The sequence below is a fragment of the Pongo pygmaeus genome, chromosome 8 (genome assembly GCF_028885625.2).
Source record: "Pongo pygmaeus isolate AG05252 chromosome 8, NHGRI_mPonPyg2-v2.0_pri, whole genome shotgun sequence".
Lineage (NCBI taxonomy): Eukaryota > Metazoa > Chordata > Mammalia > Primates > Hominidae > Pongo > Pongo pygmaeus.
The window spans coordinates 25131119-25150354 of NC_072381.2; the positions used below are offsets into that span (position 1 = coordinate 25131119).

At 42.4% G+C, this 19236-nt stretch overlaps 1 protein-coding gene across 4 annotated transcripts in view; it reads right to left on the reverse strand.

Annotated features, from left to right (window-relative positions):
• Positions 1 to 7508, reverse strand: part of PRTFDC1 (phosphoribosyl transferase domain containing 1) — a 110378-nt gene extending 102870 nt beyond the window's left edge. The window contains exons 1-2 of one of the 4 annotated variants that reach the window (XM_054503513.2): positions 7371 to 7508; positions 6070 to 6126 (exon numbers count right to left, since the gene is read on the reverse strand). Coding sequence is in view for 1 of the 4 variants with exons in the window: in XM_054503514.2 (XP_054359489.1) it covers positions 7048 to 7095 (48 nt within the window). In the remaining 3 variants the exon portion in view is untranslated. Of the gene's footprint in view, positions 1 to 764; positions 1074 to 6069; positions 6127 to 7047; positions 7216 to 7370 lie in introns of those variants that run through there. The other 3 variants (XM_063669681.1, XM_054503514.2, XM_054503512.2) reach the window with 3 other exon arrangements.
• Positions 7509 to 19236: the final 11728 nt, after the last annotated feature.

Sequence of the window (19236 nt, forward strand, 5' to 3'; positions counted from 1 at the left end):
CCCTCTGTTGCCTAGGCTGGAGTGGAGTACCACAATCATAGCTCACTGCAGCCTCAAACTTTTAGGCTCAAGCAATCCTCCCACCTCAGCCTCCCAAGTAGCTGGAGATAAGGAGCTCAGCTACCATGCTCAGCTTATTTTCTTAAATTTTTCTGTAGAGATGAGGTCTGGCTATGTTGCCCAGGCTGGTCTCAAACTCCTGGCCTGAAGGGATCCTCCCACCTTGGCCTCCCAAAACACTGGGATTATAAGTGTGAGCCACCATGCCCAGTCCATCTGCATATTTGCAAAGTGTCTCGTTTGCTCTCCCTCTACCATCAAACTGGCTGGTGGGACTGCTGGATTTCCACCAAGCTCCTCTGGCTGCCACCCTGAGAACTCCTTGTACCTATAACCTCTAACACTACAGCAGCTGGCCAGAATCTAGACTACCAGCTGTACATGAGGAGACTCTAGGAGAGCCTCTGGCAGGCCACAGTAAAGACCAGACCAGGAGAACCCTGACTGGCTCCAGGCCCCAGGGGGATCATCCAGGTGTACAGCACTTTCTGGATCACCTTCCAGACCACATGTACTATCTACCCCACTTTCTGGAACTCCTCCACCAGTGGCACCATTAACTAGTGGTCTTCTGAATCCAGTCCTCCAACCACATCAATCCTTTACTGCCCCCATTCCCATTGAATCTCGGAGCATACTCTCCACTCCGTGTTCAAGAGTCTGGCTCTGACATTTACTACTGTGATGTTAGGGAGATGACTTACCATCTCTGAGATCCAGTTTCCCCTTGTTTTTAAATAAGACACAATAAAACCTATGGATAAGGTTATTGTAAGGATAATGTACTTAGAATACCTGGAACACTGCATGGTGTATAATACATGATGTTTGACGCATAATGCCAAAGAAAGGAACGAGACTAAAAGTGCCAAAAATGAATGCCAAAAATAGGAAAAAAAATGATAAGAAAATCACAAATGAAACAAACCTATAGATTAAAACTGTAACATGGATCCATAGCCCAGAGGCTGCATAGAGTAATGTGTTAAGAGCATGGACGTGGAAGCCTCACACACCTGGGACAAGCCTGCCAGCCATGAGACCTTGGGCATACTAAATTCTCTAAGTCTAAGTGTATTCATCTATGAAATGGAGTTAGTGCCTGCCTCATATGGCTATGGTGAGCATTAAATAAGATAATGAATGTAAGATTCATATCAGTTTCTGGTCTACAGTACTTATGCAATAAATGCTAATCATTTAGATGAACTGAAACATCAATCATTTAACAACAAGTTATATGTTTTAATTCATCTAAAGAAGTGCCTCAAACCTATATGCCAGTGTTATTATCTCAGTTAAAACTATACATTTGAGGCCTGGCGCATTGGCTCATGCCTGTAATCCCAACACTTTGGGAGGCTGAAGTGGGAGGATCACTTGAGCCCAGGAGTGTGAGACCAGCCTGGGTAATATAATGAGAACCCATCTCTACAAAAAATAAAAAAAAAATTGTTCTGGTGTGATGGCGTGTGCCTGTAGTTTCAGCTACCTGGGAAGCTGAGGAGGGAGGATTGCTTGAGCCTAGGAGGTCAAGGCTGTAGTGAGCCATGATCGCGTCACTGCCCTCCAGCCTGGGCAGCAAAGTGAGACTGTCTTAAGAAAACAAAACAAAAGTATAAAAGTAGAAGAAATATATTTCTCTAAAACTGTTCTGTAATCCAAATTGGCCATTATTTTCAATTAATCTGAAATAGTGAGTTTTCATTGTTGAGATGAAAGTCAATTCAAGATGATGGAAATACTGGTTTATGCTTTATTAACTTCAATGGTGCATGCAAATCGTGTTGTAAATAAATCAAAACCTGCAGGAATGGAGGTTGCTATGAACTGTAGATAATTGTTATTCACTTGCTTTTTAAAAAATCAAAACCAGAGTCTATAGATAGTTTCAGTATCACAGATAATATGCTCTAAGTGTATTCAGTACAATGCTTTCTCTGTTCAAAACAGCAAAACATAGCCAAGCTGGGGGAAGTGACAAACCCATTAACTGAGTCATTTTATGCAACATCCAAATCCCAGAACTAATTCTGATTCTCTTTTTTGCACTGAAGATGCACTGAAAACTTTGTAAGTCATTAAAAATAATTTTTTTGTGCTTGGACTATTTTTTGCATTATTTTTCTCCCTGAGTGAGAAAACACATATAAGAAGCTAATCACTGCTCCTCTCCCCTGATGAGCTCCACAGATTGGCCCCATCGTCTCCGTCAGGCCATAGCGCTCATCTGTCCTCCACCAGCAAGAGAAAGGGGGTCTCATCCCTTCACTCTAATTCAAAGAATCCCAGACAGGAATTCTGGGATTCCTGTCCTAGCCCTATAGCCAGGGACGGAGGTACCCTGGGAAGGGCCCCACCTCACAGCCACACATCTTGAAAAGTGGAGACAAGTGGTTTGCTAAAAGATTCCCAGGTTCTGCTCACAGAGGAACGAAGGAAGCTCGACAGGCCAACCACCTCCTATCCACGTGCCTTCCTCTTCTGTGGTGGGTTTGCCCCTCAGAAGGAAAACTCATTACCACCTAGCAGAGCTGTGCTTTCGATGGATTACTTATCTCTGATATTACCTGATTACTTATCTCTGATACTGCCGTATTTTCATGGGGGGTGACGGGAAGCCAGCCATAACAGAAACACAACAATCATTTCAGATTTCTCTCTTCTCCTGATTCCTACCAAACTCACTTAGGTAAGTACTAACGATGGCTCAGTTGATAATCCTTTGGCAAAACCAAACCAGACAAAAACAAACAAACAAAAACATGTCTAATAACCTGATCCCCAAAAGCCAGGTGGATAGAGAAGATCTTTATCTCTCCCTGAGAAGTAACAAAGAGGTATCAACCAGGGATCTGGTGACTTTATTAGCTCCAGATCAAGTGACAAGCCAACTCCGAGCAAAATTTCTGACCTTAGTATCTACCTCTCTTATGTGGCAATTAGCATTTGCTACCATTTATTGTTAATGATATAAATGTCCTACCTCCCCAGTTCAACCGAAAGTCAATTTATAGGCAAGAGCCATCTTAAATCTCTTCATATTCCCTTCTCTTGCACAAGCTTTACTTCTCGTTTTATGCTTATATCATCTGACTCTACATCCCTTGCCATCTTTATCAACAAATTTCTACCAACTCGGAATTTTCTTCTCTACCTCATTCCTGGACAATTCCTTGGGTGATTTACTCCAATGCCTACCTTGGCGATCCTTCCAACGACTTCATCTTGTAGCTCCTTCACCAGCCTTAGCTCAAACTACATCCTTAGCTCAAACCACATCTTTATTCCCCATTTAGCAATACATTCACATAGCCAGACCAGTCCTACAGACGGCCCCAACCCTGAAATTCCGTCCTGGAATCACAGCTTCCTATGTAGTATAGTGATTGAAAGCTGGTTCAAATCCCGCTTCTGCCATTTGCTACTTATGTGACCTGGGTGATTTACTTAATCTCTCAGTGCCTCAGTTTCCTCTTCTGTAAAATGGGGAGTACACTAGACCTCCCTTACAGATTTGTGCTCAAGAAATGCTTGCTATTATTACCTGCCCTCTGCCCCTTTTTTGAGATAGGGTCTCACTCTGACACCCAGGCTGGAATGCAGTGACACGATCATGGCTCACTGCAGCCTTGACTTCCTGGGCTCAGGTGCTTCTCCCACCTCAGCCTCCCTGGTAGCTAGGACTACAGGCATGCACCACCATGCCTGGCTAATTTTTGTATTTTTTGTAGAGAGAGGGTTGGCTGCCCAGGCTGGTCTCAAACTCCTGGGCTCAAGTGATTCGCCCTCTCGGCCTCCCAGTGCTGGGATTACAGGTGTGAGGCACCACTCCCAGCCACCTGCCCCTTTTTAAAACTGGTACTAATTTGATTTTTTGTATCCCATCCTTGAGAGCTTTCTATTCTCCCAGTAAACTCACCCTCTCCAGCTCTCCCTTCCCTCCTGCCTTACATGCCATGAGCTGCCTTCTACCAGCAGCTTCAATTCGCTCTGAAATTGCCTGCTCATATCCAACTTGAGGTTAATCTAATTATTCCAAGTTCTACTGGAGAAAAGGATGTAAATGTAGGGACTATCTCCATTATACATGGATTATTTCCCACCTTTGTGGGCTGTCATGCAAGCACCAAGCCCCTTGGCAGCTGGTCCAGTTTATACTCATTTTTTTTGTTTTTTTATTTATTTATGTTATTTATTTATTTTTTTTGAGAAGGAGTTTCACTCTTGTTGCCCAGATTGGAGTGCAATGGTGCAATCTTGGCTTGCTGCAACCTCCACCTTCCAGATTCAAGCAATTCTCCTGCTTCTGCCTCCCAAGTAGCTGTGATTACAGGCATGCACTACCATGCCCAGCTAATTTTGTATTTTTAGTAGCAACAAGGTTTTATGATGTTGGCCAGGATTGTACTGAACTCCTGACCTCAGGTGATCCACCCACCTCGGCCTCCCAAAGTGGTGGGATTACAAGTATGAGCCACCTCACCTGGCCCTCTACTCTCTTTATACCCCTCTCACTACCTCTTTGCATCTTTCAAAAAATTACCTTGCTTCCAAGAGGACCTCTGTTGACACCAATAGACTGGGCTATTTACAGTGTTCTCTCACTTGTGTTTTAGACTTCAACAATTTACCTACTCTATCAGTGCATCTAGATTCACCTTATTCTTTTCTAAAAGGATGTAGTATGTTACGGTAGTACAAGTTGAGTACCCCTTATCCAAAATGCTTGGGATCAGATGTGTTTCCAATTTCTGATTTTTTTTCCTTTGGATTTTGGAATATTTGCATTATACTTCCTGGCTGAGCATCCCTAATCTAAAAATCCAAAATCCAAAATGCTCCAGTGTGAGCATCTCCTTTCAGCATCATGTTGGTGCTCAGAAAGTTTCAGATTTGGGAGCATTTCGGATTTTGGATTTTTGGATTAGGGATGCTCAACTTGTACTATATTTTAACCACTCTACAAATGCAGTGGTTGTTTAAAAGATTCTCCCTGCTAATGGCTTTGTAATTGTTAAATACAGTGGCTGTTTTCCATCTTGGTATCCAACTTGCTGTCCCTGTAGCATCTGACACTTCTGATGACCTCTTGACCCTGCCCCTCCTGCTCAACAATGCTCTTTTCCCAAGGCACCCACCACGCTGCCTGCCCTCCCACCCTTCAACGTTCTTTCTGGGTTCCTTCAACCGGCTTCTCCCCCACAGGCAGCCTCTTACGTTTGGGACTTTCCAGGCTTCCATCCTTAACAGTTGCTTTAATTATTTTTTCCATATTCACTGAGCACTCCCGAACATTAAATATTATTCTTTTTGCTGATGATTTCCAAATCTCTCCAATCACTCGCCTGAATTCCAAATGTGAATTTCAAATTGCCTACAGTGCAGGCCAACCTGTGGGCCTTACAGGCACTGTAGACTCAATTTGTCCGGAATGAACTTAAAGATTGCCCTTTTTGCGTTTTAGTCCCCCTCCCATCCATCACACCACTAGGCTTGCCCCTCCTCCTGGGGCAACTGGAATGGTTTTTGTAAAAGCATAAATCGGATACAATGATTCTTTTGCATTTGGTATGCGGGTCTCTGCCTGCAGTCCACATGGCTACTCCTGTGTACCCTTCAGATCTTGGCTCAAAGGTCACCGCAGAGAGGCTGCCAGGACCACCTGAGCAAAAGCATCACTCCCCGCTTCTCCTCCAATTACCCTCTATCCTGTTACCCTCCTCCTATTGCACATTTCTCTATTTGAAATTTTCTCTATTTGTTTACACACTGGTTGCCTGTGTCTTCTCTAGAATGCAAGCTCATGAAGACAAGGCCTTTGTCTTTTGCACCCCAAAGCCTACAAAACCTCCTACAACCCAGCAGGACAACAAACGTGTGGAATGAATAAATCAACTCATCCTTTAAGAAGGAAAGGTCCTGCTGTTAAATTAAGCACTGAGCCCCACATTTCAACCTGACCCGTTCTGTCTGAATGTGACACGTTTCCCTCCCCAGCCCACTTACTTTAGTTCAGGCCATTCATATTCATAAACAGATTATCTGTGAATGACAAGCTGATCCCTGGAAAAAGATGGCAAGTTAGCCCCACCCACCATCCTCACCACCATTGAGTTTCACATTGAACCTGACACAAATTATAACCACCACCTTCTAGGAAAACCACTTCTCAGGGAGCAGGGAGGACGTGGCCACCAGGTCAAGAACGGGTTGGATCCTAGCACACTGAGAGATGGGTACCCTCTGGCTGACACCGTCAGGATTCTCAGGGTTAATGAGGCCCAGTTCTGGGAAACCAGCACCCCACACCCTCCCATCCGGACACACTGCTAGATATTTTACATGCATCCTCCCAATTGGCTCCAGAGCCCAGCTTGCTGTTGCTCCCTTTTACAGACAAGCCATAGGTCACTCAGGAGCCGCCAGCGTGTCCTAGAGCTCCTGCAGAGGCCTCCATTGCCAGAGAGCCCCCAACCTGGGTACCAAAGGCTTCAAAGCTCAAGCTCTGTCCACTTGAGCTGCTTTATTTCCTAGCTGCCTTCAAAACCCCTCAGTGTCCTTTTTAAAAACAAAACTTGAAGCCCGCCCTGGAGGAGTCAAGAGGAGGCCCAGGAAGAAGGAGGCCTCCAGAGCAGCACGCGGGGGTCTCTGGGGCCCTGCCCGGCTCGCAGAAGCGGCTCCCGGTGGCTCACGGGGATGGGGACGGCTGGGCGCCGGCGGGACGCTGCAGGAGCGAGCTACCGGCCGGAGGACGCGGGGGGACGCTGGGAACTCGGGGTGAAGGGACGGGACTCAGCGTTTCGTCAGATTGGGGGCGGGGAGAGGAGGCCCGGGTCTGAGGATGGAAGCGATCCCCGCCGGGAGGGAGAACAAAGCGGTGGCCCTCTCTCTCCCCCGACGCACGGCAAGCATTTAATCTACAAGCAGGGTGCCAGGGGAGGGAGGGGAGCGGGCAGAGCCCCAAAATCGGGAGTTTGCATTTACCACGACGCCTCGCCCGTAGTCTGGCGCCTCCTCGCTGCTCCCGGCCATGTTTCTCCCGGGGAACGCGGGAAGGGAAGACGGCGCGGGAAGGAGCAGGGAGGGCGAAGGCTGCGTGGGGGATGGGACGTGGGGATGGGGATGGGGACGGGGACGGGGACGGGGACGGGGACGGGGACGGGGCCGCCCCGCCCCGGGCCCGCCGGCGGGAAGCAGCGGCCTGGCGCGGATCCACGGCCCCGGCGCTGCGCCCCCTCCCCTGGCTAGGCCACGGGGGCGCGGGGAGCAGCTGCCAAGCCGCTACCGCTCCCCCTGAGCTCGGGCACCTGGCGCGTCCCTTGCGGCCGCCGCTGTCGCCGCCGCCGCCTGCCGCCTGCCTGATGGTCGCCTGCAGCCCCCGGCCCCGCCGCCAGGCCCCGCGGGGACTCCGGAGCAGGAAGCCCGCGGCAGGAAGAGAACGTGTCCCCCAGGCCCCTGATTCCCAGATCCACCGTCCCAGCCCTCGGGCTAACAATCTCCTTGACTCCTCCCTGCCAGATTTCATGCACGCGATTGTCCCAAGCAGAAGCGTGAATGTGCTTGTGAGCCAGCGTGCTCTTGGAGGATGGGAAGTGTCCTGGATGTGTTTTCAAACCTTGGAGCCGCCACCCACCTCCCTCCACCTCCCCTCACCTCCCTCCATCTTCCTCCACCTTTCTCCACCTTCCCCCACCTCCCTCATCCCAGGGCCTGGAGCTGGAAAGATTACACCCGATTGCCTTTAGGGTGGCCCGGATCTGCAGTGATCAGATCTGGGCTTTGAGGATCCAGCCTTTCGGCCTTTCGTCAACTGCATTCAGGGGAAGGGGGGAGCAGAGATTTTTACACATTCTCTGCTTTACCAGTTTTGCAAGAACATCTGGTCAGATTGTAATTGTTCCAGGTTGCAGCTTTATTAAAGCAATCGCTCTTTTCTGATTAGAAATCCTTCTTGTATGAGTCTGTTGTTCATTTCAACCCCTCTCACATCCCTATGCTCCGGTTCTTTGTCCACTCCTGCAGGTTCCTGCTTTTTCTGGGTATGGCTTCATTCCCCAGGTCCCTGACATCTCACCAGCGTCTTCATTCACTCAGCCCAATTCGGATCGAAGCCCTGAATCCATGAGAACTGAACACAGTTTTCCTGATGCAGGCCTCTTTTGTTCGTCTTCGAATTCTGGCACACAGAGGGGAGAGGAATGCTGATTTTGCCTATTTTAAAGGGGAGGTAGTTATCAATTGGTTAATGACGTTCTAGGTTGGAAAAATATTAGTCATAGTCTAGGTTGGAAAAATATTAGTCCTGCTGAGCAGGACTTGGCGCCCTGGTCCTGCTCAGCAGGGCTGGCTCTTCATGTCGTTTCTAAGTGCCAGCGCCTTGGAGGGTGCAGCTCCAGAGATCCCTGAAATCAGGCATCTGCTTGGCAACTGCCTCACAGAAATGGGGGGTGTTGTTTCCCAGCGCACAGGTAAACATTTTCTCTTAGTAATTGTCAGAGGGCGTTGTTTTGAGCCATTTTTGCAGTCTGCGTCTCACTTCTTTTCCCCAAAGTCAAGCACCATCTTCCATTTTCATTTTCAAAGAACAGGCCCAGGAACCATATTCACAAGCAACATCATTAAAATTTCCAGGAACAGAAAAGTGCTATCATTAGGATGATGATCAAACTTTAGAGTTCACAAGACTCTCCTGGGGAGCTGGTTAATGCAGCTTCACTGGGTGGGGGAAGATCTGTGGAATCACCTAGAATCCCGCACCTGCTGACAGACACCAGATGGGTGTGATGTGGGTGGCTCATGACCCACGCTTTAGGAGATTCCACTAGACCATCTTACTGCTTGGATATCAAAACTTAGCCATGAGGCTCAGTGTGGATGCAGGGCCAGATTGGGGGGTACAAGGAACTTCAAAATATGTCACAGGAGTAGTTGCCGTACAGAAGTCAAAAAGCATCAATTTTGGTTCCAGCCTAGACACTGTGGAAGATGTAAGGGAAATGGTAGATAAATCTTCTTCCCTTAGAAAAGCTATTAGTTTAAACATAAAATCCAACAAGTTCACAGTGAAAAATGTAACTTGCTCGAAAGACAACAGGAATCTTATGAATGTGTGCTCAAGAACATCCTACATAGACTTATATAGGTCATCCTATAAAGGGCACAGAATGATGAGTAAATAGTTTTTAAAAATCTAATTCATTTTCTTTATTTGTATATTTTGATAATATTTTGTGTGGTCTGATTACACTTTGGAGAGCATTAACATAATACAAAATAATACTTGATAACCCAAATAGTATTTGCAAAGACTGGTATCCAGAAATAACAGATCATCTGTCCAGGCTTTAGTCTTAATCTTGCATTATGAGGATTTAGAGGCAAAAATTCTTTTTAAACCTCAAATTTCTGTTACATGTTGTATTAGTCTGTTCTCACATTGCTATAAAGAACTACCTGAGATCTGGATAATTTGTAAAGAAAAGTGGTTTAATTGACTCACAGTTCTGCAGGCTGTACAGAAAGCAAGGCTGGGAGGCCTCAGGAAATTTACAATCATGGCAGAAGCAAAGGGGAAGCAAGCACGTCTCACCATGGCAGAGCAGGAGAGAGAGAGAGAGGAAGGGTGTAGTGCCACATACTTTTAAACCATCAGACCTCATGAGAGTTCACTCACTATAACGAGAACAATATGGGAGAAATCCACCCCCATGAGCCAATCACCTCCCACCAGATCCCTCCCCCAACACTGGGAATTACAATTCAACATGAGATTTGGGTGGGGACACAGAGCCAAACCATATCACATGTCTAGTTGAATAGCTTTGGACTAGGACCTCTGTTTTTCTGTAACAATCCATGTTACTTTAGCCGATGAGTCTAAGTCAATTATATCAGTGTAATATACATCAATTTTCTCATCTGTAGAATGGAGCAACACATTTATTCTCTATTGCATATGATGATGAGATGAATGTGAGATAACATGCAAGAGAATTCTTTGCAAAATGCTATAAAACTGTAAGATATTATTAACCTGAGATGCTGTAAAAATGTATGACCAAATGTTTGTAAAATTATTCCATGTGAAAATGACAAGGAATTGTCTTTTAAGGTTGATGGGGCTAGGCACCATGGCTCACACCTGTAATACCAGCACTTTGGGAGGCCAAAGCAGGAGGCTCACTTGAGGCCAGGAATTCAAGACTAAACCTGGGCAACATAGTAAGACCACATCACTATAAAAAATTAAAAACTTAGCCAGGTGTGGTAGTGTGGCACCTGTAGACCTAGCTACTGGGGAGACTGAGCTGGAAAGATTGCTTGAGGCCAGAAGTTTGAGGCTGCATTGAGTCATAGTTGCACCACTGCACTCCAGCCTGGGTGATAGAGCAAGACCCTGTCCCTACAAATAAATAATAATAATAATAATAATAATAATAATAAAAGATTGATGTAAGGAGACCAATCAGGGATAGTTATAGTCTAGGGATAATCTAGAGCTGGTATGAGAATGAATACAGAAAAATGATAAAATTATTAAAATAATGAGATTTTTCATAAAAAGGGATATTTTAGCTCAGACTGTCCATTTCCTTTTCTTTTTTTTTCCTTTCCAACTTTTATTTTAGGTTTGGGGGTACACATGCAGGTTTGCTTGTTTGGGAAAATTGCATGTCGCAGGGGTTAGGTGTACAGATTATTTCGTCACCCAGGTAATAAGCATAGTACCTGATACGTAGTTTTTTGATCCTCACCCTCCTCCCACCCTCCACCCTCAAGTAGGCCCTGGTCAGACTGTCCATTTTCTAATATACCTCTGAAGGAGCTATAAGAATAAAGATGTGCATCTTTGCAAAGTTAATAACCAGTCAATATACTTGCATTTTTCTATCATTCTCTTTATTACCTTTTAGCAGTAGTTTCTCTGCATTTTATTTTTTTTTTTAGTGTTTATATTGTGTTTACTTACATTTCTTTTTTTAGTTTTATTTTTAACTGACACATAATAGTTGTACATATTATCTATGGGGTACAATGTGATATTCCACTGCATGTATACATTGCATAATGATCAACTCAGGGTAATTAGCATACCCATCATCTCAAGCATTTTTCATTTCTTTGTGGTGGAACATTCAAAATCGTCTCTTCTGGCTGATTTGAAATATACAACACATTATTGTTAAATATATCACTCTGCTGTGCCATAGAGCAGGCGTCCCCAACTACCGGGCTGCAAACTGGTACCAGCGTGTGGCCTGTTAGGAACAGAGCTGCACAGTAGGAGGTGAGTGTCAGCGAGCATTCCCACCTGAGCTCTGCCTCTTGTCAGATCAGCAGCCGCATTAGATTCTCATAGGAGCACAAATCCTATGGTGAACCGCACATGGGAGGGATCTAGGTTGCATGCTCCTTCTGTGAACCTAACTAATGCCGGATGATCTGAGATGGAACAGTTTCATCCCGAAACCATCCCCCCTCAAAATCCGTGGAAAAATTGTCTTGCACAAAACAGGTCCTTGGTGCAAAAAAGGTTGAGACTACTGCATTAGTGTACCAGAACTTATTCCTCTCATCTAACTATAACCTAGTACCTACTAACCAACCTCTCCTACTCCTGCCACTCCTCCCCATCTTTCACCTGACTCTGCTAACCAGTATCCTACTCTCTACTTCTATGCGATCAACTTTTTAAAATTCCGCATATAAGTGAGATCATGTAGTATTTGCCTTTTGTGTCTGGCTTTTCTTGCTTAACATAATGTCCTCCAGGTTCATCCATGTTGTTGCAAATGACAGGATTTCATTCTTTTTGTTGAGGTCTTATCCAAAAAATCCTTGCCTCGACCAATGTCATGAAGTGTTTCCACTATGTTTTCTTTCTAGTAGTTTCATCCTCTCAGGTTTTACATGTCAGTCTTTATTTTGAGTTGATTTTTTTTGTTTGTTTGTTTTGAGGTGGAGTCTTGCTCTGTTGCCCAGGCTGGAGTGCAGTGGTTTTATCTCGGCTCACTGCAACCTCTGCATCTCAGATTCAGGTGATTTTCCTGCCTCAGCCTCCTGAGTAGCTGGGATTACAGGCACCCACCACCACACCTGACTAATTTTTGTGCTTTTAGTAGAGACGGGGTTTCACCACATTGGCCAGGCTGGTCTCAAACTCCTGACCTCAAGTGATCTGCCTGCCTCGGCCTGCCAAAGTTCTGGGATTACAGGCATGAGCCACTGCATCCGGCCTTGAGTTGATTTTTGTATATGGTGAGAAAGAGGGGTCTAGTTTCACTCTTCCACGTGTGGATATTCAGTTTTCCCAGCACCGTGATTCTCTGCATTTTAAATTCTGTAATTATCTTTTGCCACTACCATGGTGAAAACACAAATATTTATAATTCACTGAATTCTCTGCCAGCCTGGAGACTTTTGTCCTGGAAGTATATACTAATTTTTTTTTTGACATTTTGGTAATTGACTTTTGTCAATACAAATCTGTAATTGAAGGAACAGTTCAATCTATCCACTGAATTGTTCCTAGCCCATCACTCTGTGACACTAGATTGGAAATACAGAAAGGCAATTAATTCTTTCTGCACTAGACTGGAAATACAGAAAGGCAGTTAATTCTTTCTGAGTCTTGAAACATGAAAATAAATTTTAAAAAAACCTTTCAGTCTGGGAATTGTGTTGAAATCCATAAACATCTGAAACTTAGTGACTCAGATTGTTAGTCACAGAGTCACTGGTTAGAATCTGGATGAAATCCACTGTGGACAAAGGCCAGTAATAATGATGATGATATTTTGCTTTTCCATAGTGCCGAACAAAACTCTTTACAAATGTTACAAGTACAAAAGAAAGAGTAGCAAGACATTTTTTCTGCAAGTGCTCAGGCTAAGTAAGACTCTTGCTACCTTTGAAGTACTTTATTTTTCCCGCTACATAAATACAAAAGAAATGTAGTGGCAAATAATTGCAACAAAACCCAACTTAAGCAAAGGCCTCATTAGTATTCAATTAGCATAGTAACCCCTCTTTCCCGGTCTCTTGTTTGAAGCAGACTGGATCCAATGTGTAGTCTTGGAGTAAAGAAAATAATGTCTCCAGAGTAGGTCTTACAAATAAACCCAAGGCTACACTCAATTGTGTTTTGTATTATTACACTTTCATTAGTAATTCACCTTCCACTGAAGAACACACAGAGGGTAGATCTAAGTTTGTTCTCTTGCAATAATGTCAGACATGAGGAATATCAGCAGTAAGTGCTGAACAGTTTCAGAGATATCCTCCCACTATCTCCCCATCTGACCGGAACAGGAATTGGATAGCTTCAGAGCAAAAGAATAATGTGTCCATGTGTTCCTCCAGATCTCAGAGTCCTGGCAGTCGACCTCAACTCTCTTGGCCATCATAAAGCAGTCATTGAAAGGACACAGCTGCAGGAACTAGGGACTAAGCAGTAAATAAATCCACAGGGCTGGAGGCAGAAGTTACGTACGTGACCCTAAAACAATACTCTGTGGTTATGAACAAACGGATTAGCATCTGATGGTCCTGTGGCAGCTTATGCAAAATTAATTGGTGCCTCAGCCAGTGCTGAGTTTCTAAAGGAAAGATGTCCACTTCAAAAACAAAAACAAAAAAAGGGGGGCCTTCTTAGCAGCAACTTTGGCTGGTGTCCTGGGGAGACGACCAACTAGAATGGGAATGGAGCTGTTTATTCTCTTAGCTGTACATGGATTCTCTTCAGATCAGAGCTGATGTATAACAGCCACTGGCAATATCCCAAGACATGATCCAGTGATTGCCAGGTTATGGGTTGCATCTTAGAGTTAAGGTGAGAGGAGCTTGGGAAAGAGGTTGAGAGATGTGGCTTGAGAGTAGGAGAGATGGAGAAAGTAAAAGAAATTGGACACTGATCTACATACACCAACACTTCCCTAATTGTGGGTTTGATCCACTTTATGTTTGAAGAAAATGGCGTTTTGATTCATTAGGTTTGAGAAACAATTAAATAAGCAAAGTTAAGCCAACTTCTATGTTGTAGGTCTTCTAGGAGTCTTTACTATGCCAATATGCACTGCCAATATTCAGGAAGACTGTTGCAAAATGCAATGTAATGCAATGTTTCCCAAGCTTTTTTTTTTTTTTTTTTTTTTGTCTATGCAAACCTTTCTGGAAGGTGTTTTATAAAGGTTTTAAAAATATTGCAGTATTATGAAATGTTTAAATTTATGTTTTTAATGTTTTCTCCAAGTAAGAGGTTTTATATATTCTTAAAGATACACTAAAAGGACTAAATATTTTATATATAATACTGTTTTCAAACTGTGCATAGATATTTTTTCTTTTTAAAAATATATAATAGGAATTTAAATGAAAATGACTAAAGCCTTTCTCATCTTGTGAAATATCCTGGATTTGCAATTTGGGTTATCCTTCAGGTTGATATGCAACTTGGTATTTTCCTAGAAGACAAGGAACTTATTTCCACCTCCCTACCCCCACCTCCATCCCCCACCCCCATTCCCATTTTTGCCATTTTCTCTCCCTCATGTGTGAACAAAATCAGCCTTCTGAATAGCAAGAGAGATGAAAGCCATCTCATTGTGGCAATTCCCTTTTGTCTCTCTCAGTGACCGTGTGGTAGCTTGCAAAGGTAATTGTTTGTTTTTAGACATTGCCAACATGTGGAATATCCCAGCAAACCAAGAAGCAGAGCTGGGATGTGGTATTAAAAGTCATACAAATGTATGGGCATACTGGGCTCATGGTTCCTTTTAAGGAACTCTCCCAGTGGGAATCTATTGCAGCTCCCACATTAATAGTCCTATGGGTTGCACTTGAAGGAACTGGGTTCCTTGTGTTTTATTTATTTTATTTTTATTATTTTATTTATTTATTTTTCTGGAGATGGAGCCTTGCTCTGTTGCTCAGGCTGGAGTGCAGTGGAGCAATCTCAGCTGACTGCAACCTCCACCTCCTGGGTTCAAGTGATTCTCCTGCCTCAGCCACCCGAGAAGCTGGGATTACAGGCGTGCACCACTACACCCTGCTAATTTTTGTATTTTTAGTAGAGACAGGGTTTCACCATGTTGGCCAGGCTGGTCATGAACTCCTGACCTCAAGTGATCCACCTGCCTCAGCCTCCCAAAGTGCTCCCTCACCATGCCTAATCCTCCCAGAGGATTACAGGCATGAGGCACTGCACCCAGCCTATTTTTTGTTGTTTTTTTTTTTAATAGAGACAGGGTCTCACTCTGTTGCCCAGGCTGGTTTCGCACTCCTGGGCTCAAGCCATCCTCCCGCCTTGGCCTCCCAAAGTGCTAGGATTATAGAAATGAGCCACCACACCTTGCCATTCCTTGTGTTTTCTAACTAGGCATCTCTTACCTACACTCCCTTCCTCAGTTGGGACTGTAGGATCCATGACAAGTTGAACATGACTCATAGAGGGTCAAATCTGCTATGTTTCAGCCATTCTGTTTATAACTTTTTAAAAGACAGTGCAAAGGTAGTTTTCCATTTTAAATTAGTATGTACAAATTGTTTTAAACTGGAAAATATAGAAAAACAGAAGTAAAATAGAAAAGCATGTTAAACATATTTTGGTGCCTTCTTCCAGTTTTGTGATTCTGGAAAGTTTATCTTACCTAGTTGTAACTAAATGCACAGGCTGTAGTTCTGTTCCCTTCTTCTCTGCTTCATATTCTAAGTAAAATAAACATGTAACACAAGTGTTTTTTCCATAGTATAATAAACTCTTTATAGACATCATTTGAAATAGCAATGCCATCACTTATTTAACTGTTCCCCAGTATAAGTATATTACTTCCAAATTTTGATTGTATAAATATATAAATAAATGTATTTGTAATAAACCATTTATATGCATTTTAACTATTTCTAGAGAATAAACTCTCCAGAAATGGAATTTCTAAGTTAGAGAGTATAAATATTTTAAGGCTCTTGATATATATATTGCTAAATTTAGCTTACAATATTAGTGTCTTTTTTTTCAACAGAAGAATACAGTAAATCTTATAAGATTTTTCACTGAAAGTGAATTAAATTTTACTGTGAAAACACTTTGAGGTTCGAGGGAAAAGAATATTAGCTAATATATGTTAAAAGCATAGTAATTGGAACTAATAAAAAAAGTCAGTTTGAATTTGTGATTCATTCTTTACTATACACTATTTTAAAACAATGTGGTTTTATCGTTGTACTCCATAAAGTAATACCTAGACTAATGAAAAGTTTATGGTGCTGTGTTTCAGGGTTTTGGCTCCAACTCGGCAGACTCAGCTTTAAAACCAGACTCCACCACCTACCACCTGATTTTGACCGTGAGCAAGTTTCTTACTTTCTTTGCCTTATTTTTCGTATCTGTTCAACGGAGATCATGCCAGTTCCTGCTTCTTAGGGTTACCGTGAGGATTAAAGAAAATAATGTATTCAGAGTGCTGAGTACCTAAGGAGTGCTCAAAACCTTTTACCCAATATTAAAATAGAATTATTGTAGTGGAATTCCTGGTCAGTTAGAAGTTCTGTGTTGTTAATGATAAACAGGTCAGTTAGCAGTTTAAGAAAATAAACCTACAATCTGTAAAAGCTTCATCATGTAGATGAGCTAACATTCTCCCATGAAATTATATTTATGTCTTGTGTTATCAACTCGTTCTATACATGTTATATCATATATTTATAAGTGGGTATGTAAAACAAAAGTAAATTACAAGAAAATCTGTCTAGTTAGTATAAATAGTGATGGATTCTGAATTAAGAGCCCGATTTTTTAAATTATTGCTTTATTATTTTTATCTTACATTAGGAAGAAAATATTAGTCTGATTTGATGCTCTTAATGTTTGAAATATAAAGGACAACAATACACATTAACTTCAAAATCAATGAATATACTTAAAATAAGCTCTATAGCAAACATAACTACCTCACTAAATCTCAGTATTTATAGTTTATTTCTAAGGAACAAATGTAAATGGATCGAATTTTAAAAATCATTTAAACATTTTTCTAAGCATCTGTAAAAAGCATTAGAAGAAGTGTAACATACATGTTGAACAACTGTCCCTCAATGCAGATGTGGGCATTGAATTTGGCATTTGGGTTGAAGCAGTGTTCTCTTTCCATAGCCATTTTATATGCTGTTTGGTTACTGTGGTCAGTGGTTTTCTTGCCTTAGAACTCACTTTACCTTAGATTCTCTTCTGCGTCTTAGCTCAGCAAAATGATCATGATCCTTCTGAACCTAAAGCTCAGGCCAACATTGTCATTATCTCAATTTGTCTCTTGGCTTGAGAAAGAACTTTCAGATTCTCTTCAGTTCATATCAAACACACAAAGCAAACAACCCTAAAAGTCACACACACAGGTGAGAACTTTTCAACACACTTTAAATTAAGGCAATTCAAAGAATAGGAGACTAGAAAAATCTAGTTTGCATGGTAAGGCCAGATGCTGAACCCAGAAATAATAATTTCTTTCTAACTCCAAGATTGATGTCACTGGCTTTCCATTCTCAGATTTCTCAGCATGTTCATTACAATCAGCCACAGAGTACAGCTGACACCTAGGTCACCTTTTCCAGAGAATAAAGGGATGAGAGATGGGTGACTCAGACTTTTCTGTGGGTCTGGGTATTTTGCCAAAGCTTAAGCGATATAGACAGAATGCCTTAGAAATTGTGAAAGTTATACCTGGACTCTGTACTCATTACCTTTCACCTTGTTAGTCAAGTCGTATTACCTTTTATATTCTGTTTTTGTGTGTGCAGTGTTACCTGTGACCTTTCTGTATTCTTTTTCAACATTTATTTTCTAAGTCTTAAAACTAGTCTGTGTTTCTGAGCTCTTGCTTTAGGCATAGTTCTCAGGTTCAGACCAATTGCCTAATCAACTGGGTTGATTTTTAAAAGTAGCAGACTTTTTAAAATGGCAAATATGAAGAATGGTTATTGAGGTTGTTATTATTCAGGAACCTCTTTCAGTTGGTTTGGAAAACCTGGAACGTACGGTTCTGATGATTTTTCTTATTCTTAGAGACATTACACATGTTCTAAAAGTTTTTTCCAAATCTCCTTCCATATTTTCTTTTTTTTCTTGCAAAAGACAAATAAAAAGAAAAATTTTGACATTAAAAGCAAACCATGAAAAATGATGTAAAACATCAGGCAACCAAAAATTCCCAAAAGCCAGTTTGCTTTTTCCTAGAGAAAAATAAAAATGGTAGAAATAATGATCTAAGAAACATTCCCCATTTCACACAGCACATTCTAGGAACGTCTGAAGATTAATGGAGCATGCAGGAAAGGCTTCTCTATCCATTGTCAAAAGCTGTGGACAGCTCTATCATGCTGTCATTCTCTAGGTTTGGGAGCTTAGAAGATTTTGCCAATGGAAGTACCCAGGTTTGTAAAACGCCATGCATTTTACCTGATTTTATAAAGATCAGGGTTTCCTAATATTAGCAATATAGACACTTGGAGCTCCATGATTCTTTGTGTGAAACTGTCCTGTGTATTGTAAGCTGTTTAACAACATTCCTGGCTTCTTTTGCTCCTTAGAACCCAGTAGCACCCCCAATTGTAACCATCAACAATGTCTTCAGAAAGTGCCAAATGTCCCTGGTGGCTGGGGGTAGAGGGTGATAGCCCAAACTCATCCCCTGCTATTCTTAAACATCACTGCCCTAGAGTAACAGCCTTTATACCTACCTCAGCTGTTTCCTACTCTGTTTTTAGGAGGTAAATGAAAATGTTAGGCTCATAGCTGATAGACCCATAGACAGTAGGTCTGTAGCTCTCTTGAATATGGGAATAACGAGAGAAAAGTTTGTGTGTGGGGGGTTCTTTCTTTCATGCTTCCTGGAATAAAAACATAAACACAAAGAAAATATAAATTGTTTCAAACATAGAGAAACGTAAGTTAAATTAAGCTCAGGTCAAAATGCAAAGCCAAAATTAGAGAATTGCACTTTCTTTTTAATATAAAATCAATCATTTCCATTTTCTCCTAGTCTTTCAAAATTGGAATTTGGAGTTTATAATATTAATAGACATCCAAGATTCATTGATATTACTTCCATTTCATATAAAGGAAGATGACTCTCGGGAGACTAAGCAATGTACTTATGACTATCCACAGTAATGATATTTTAA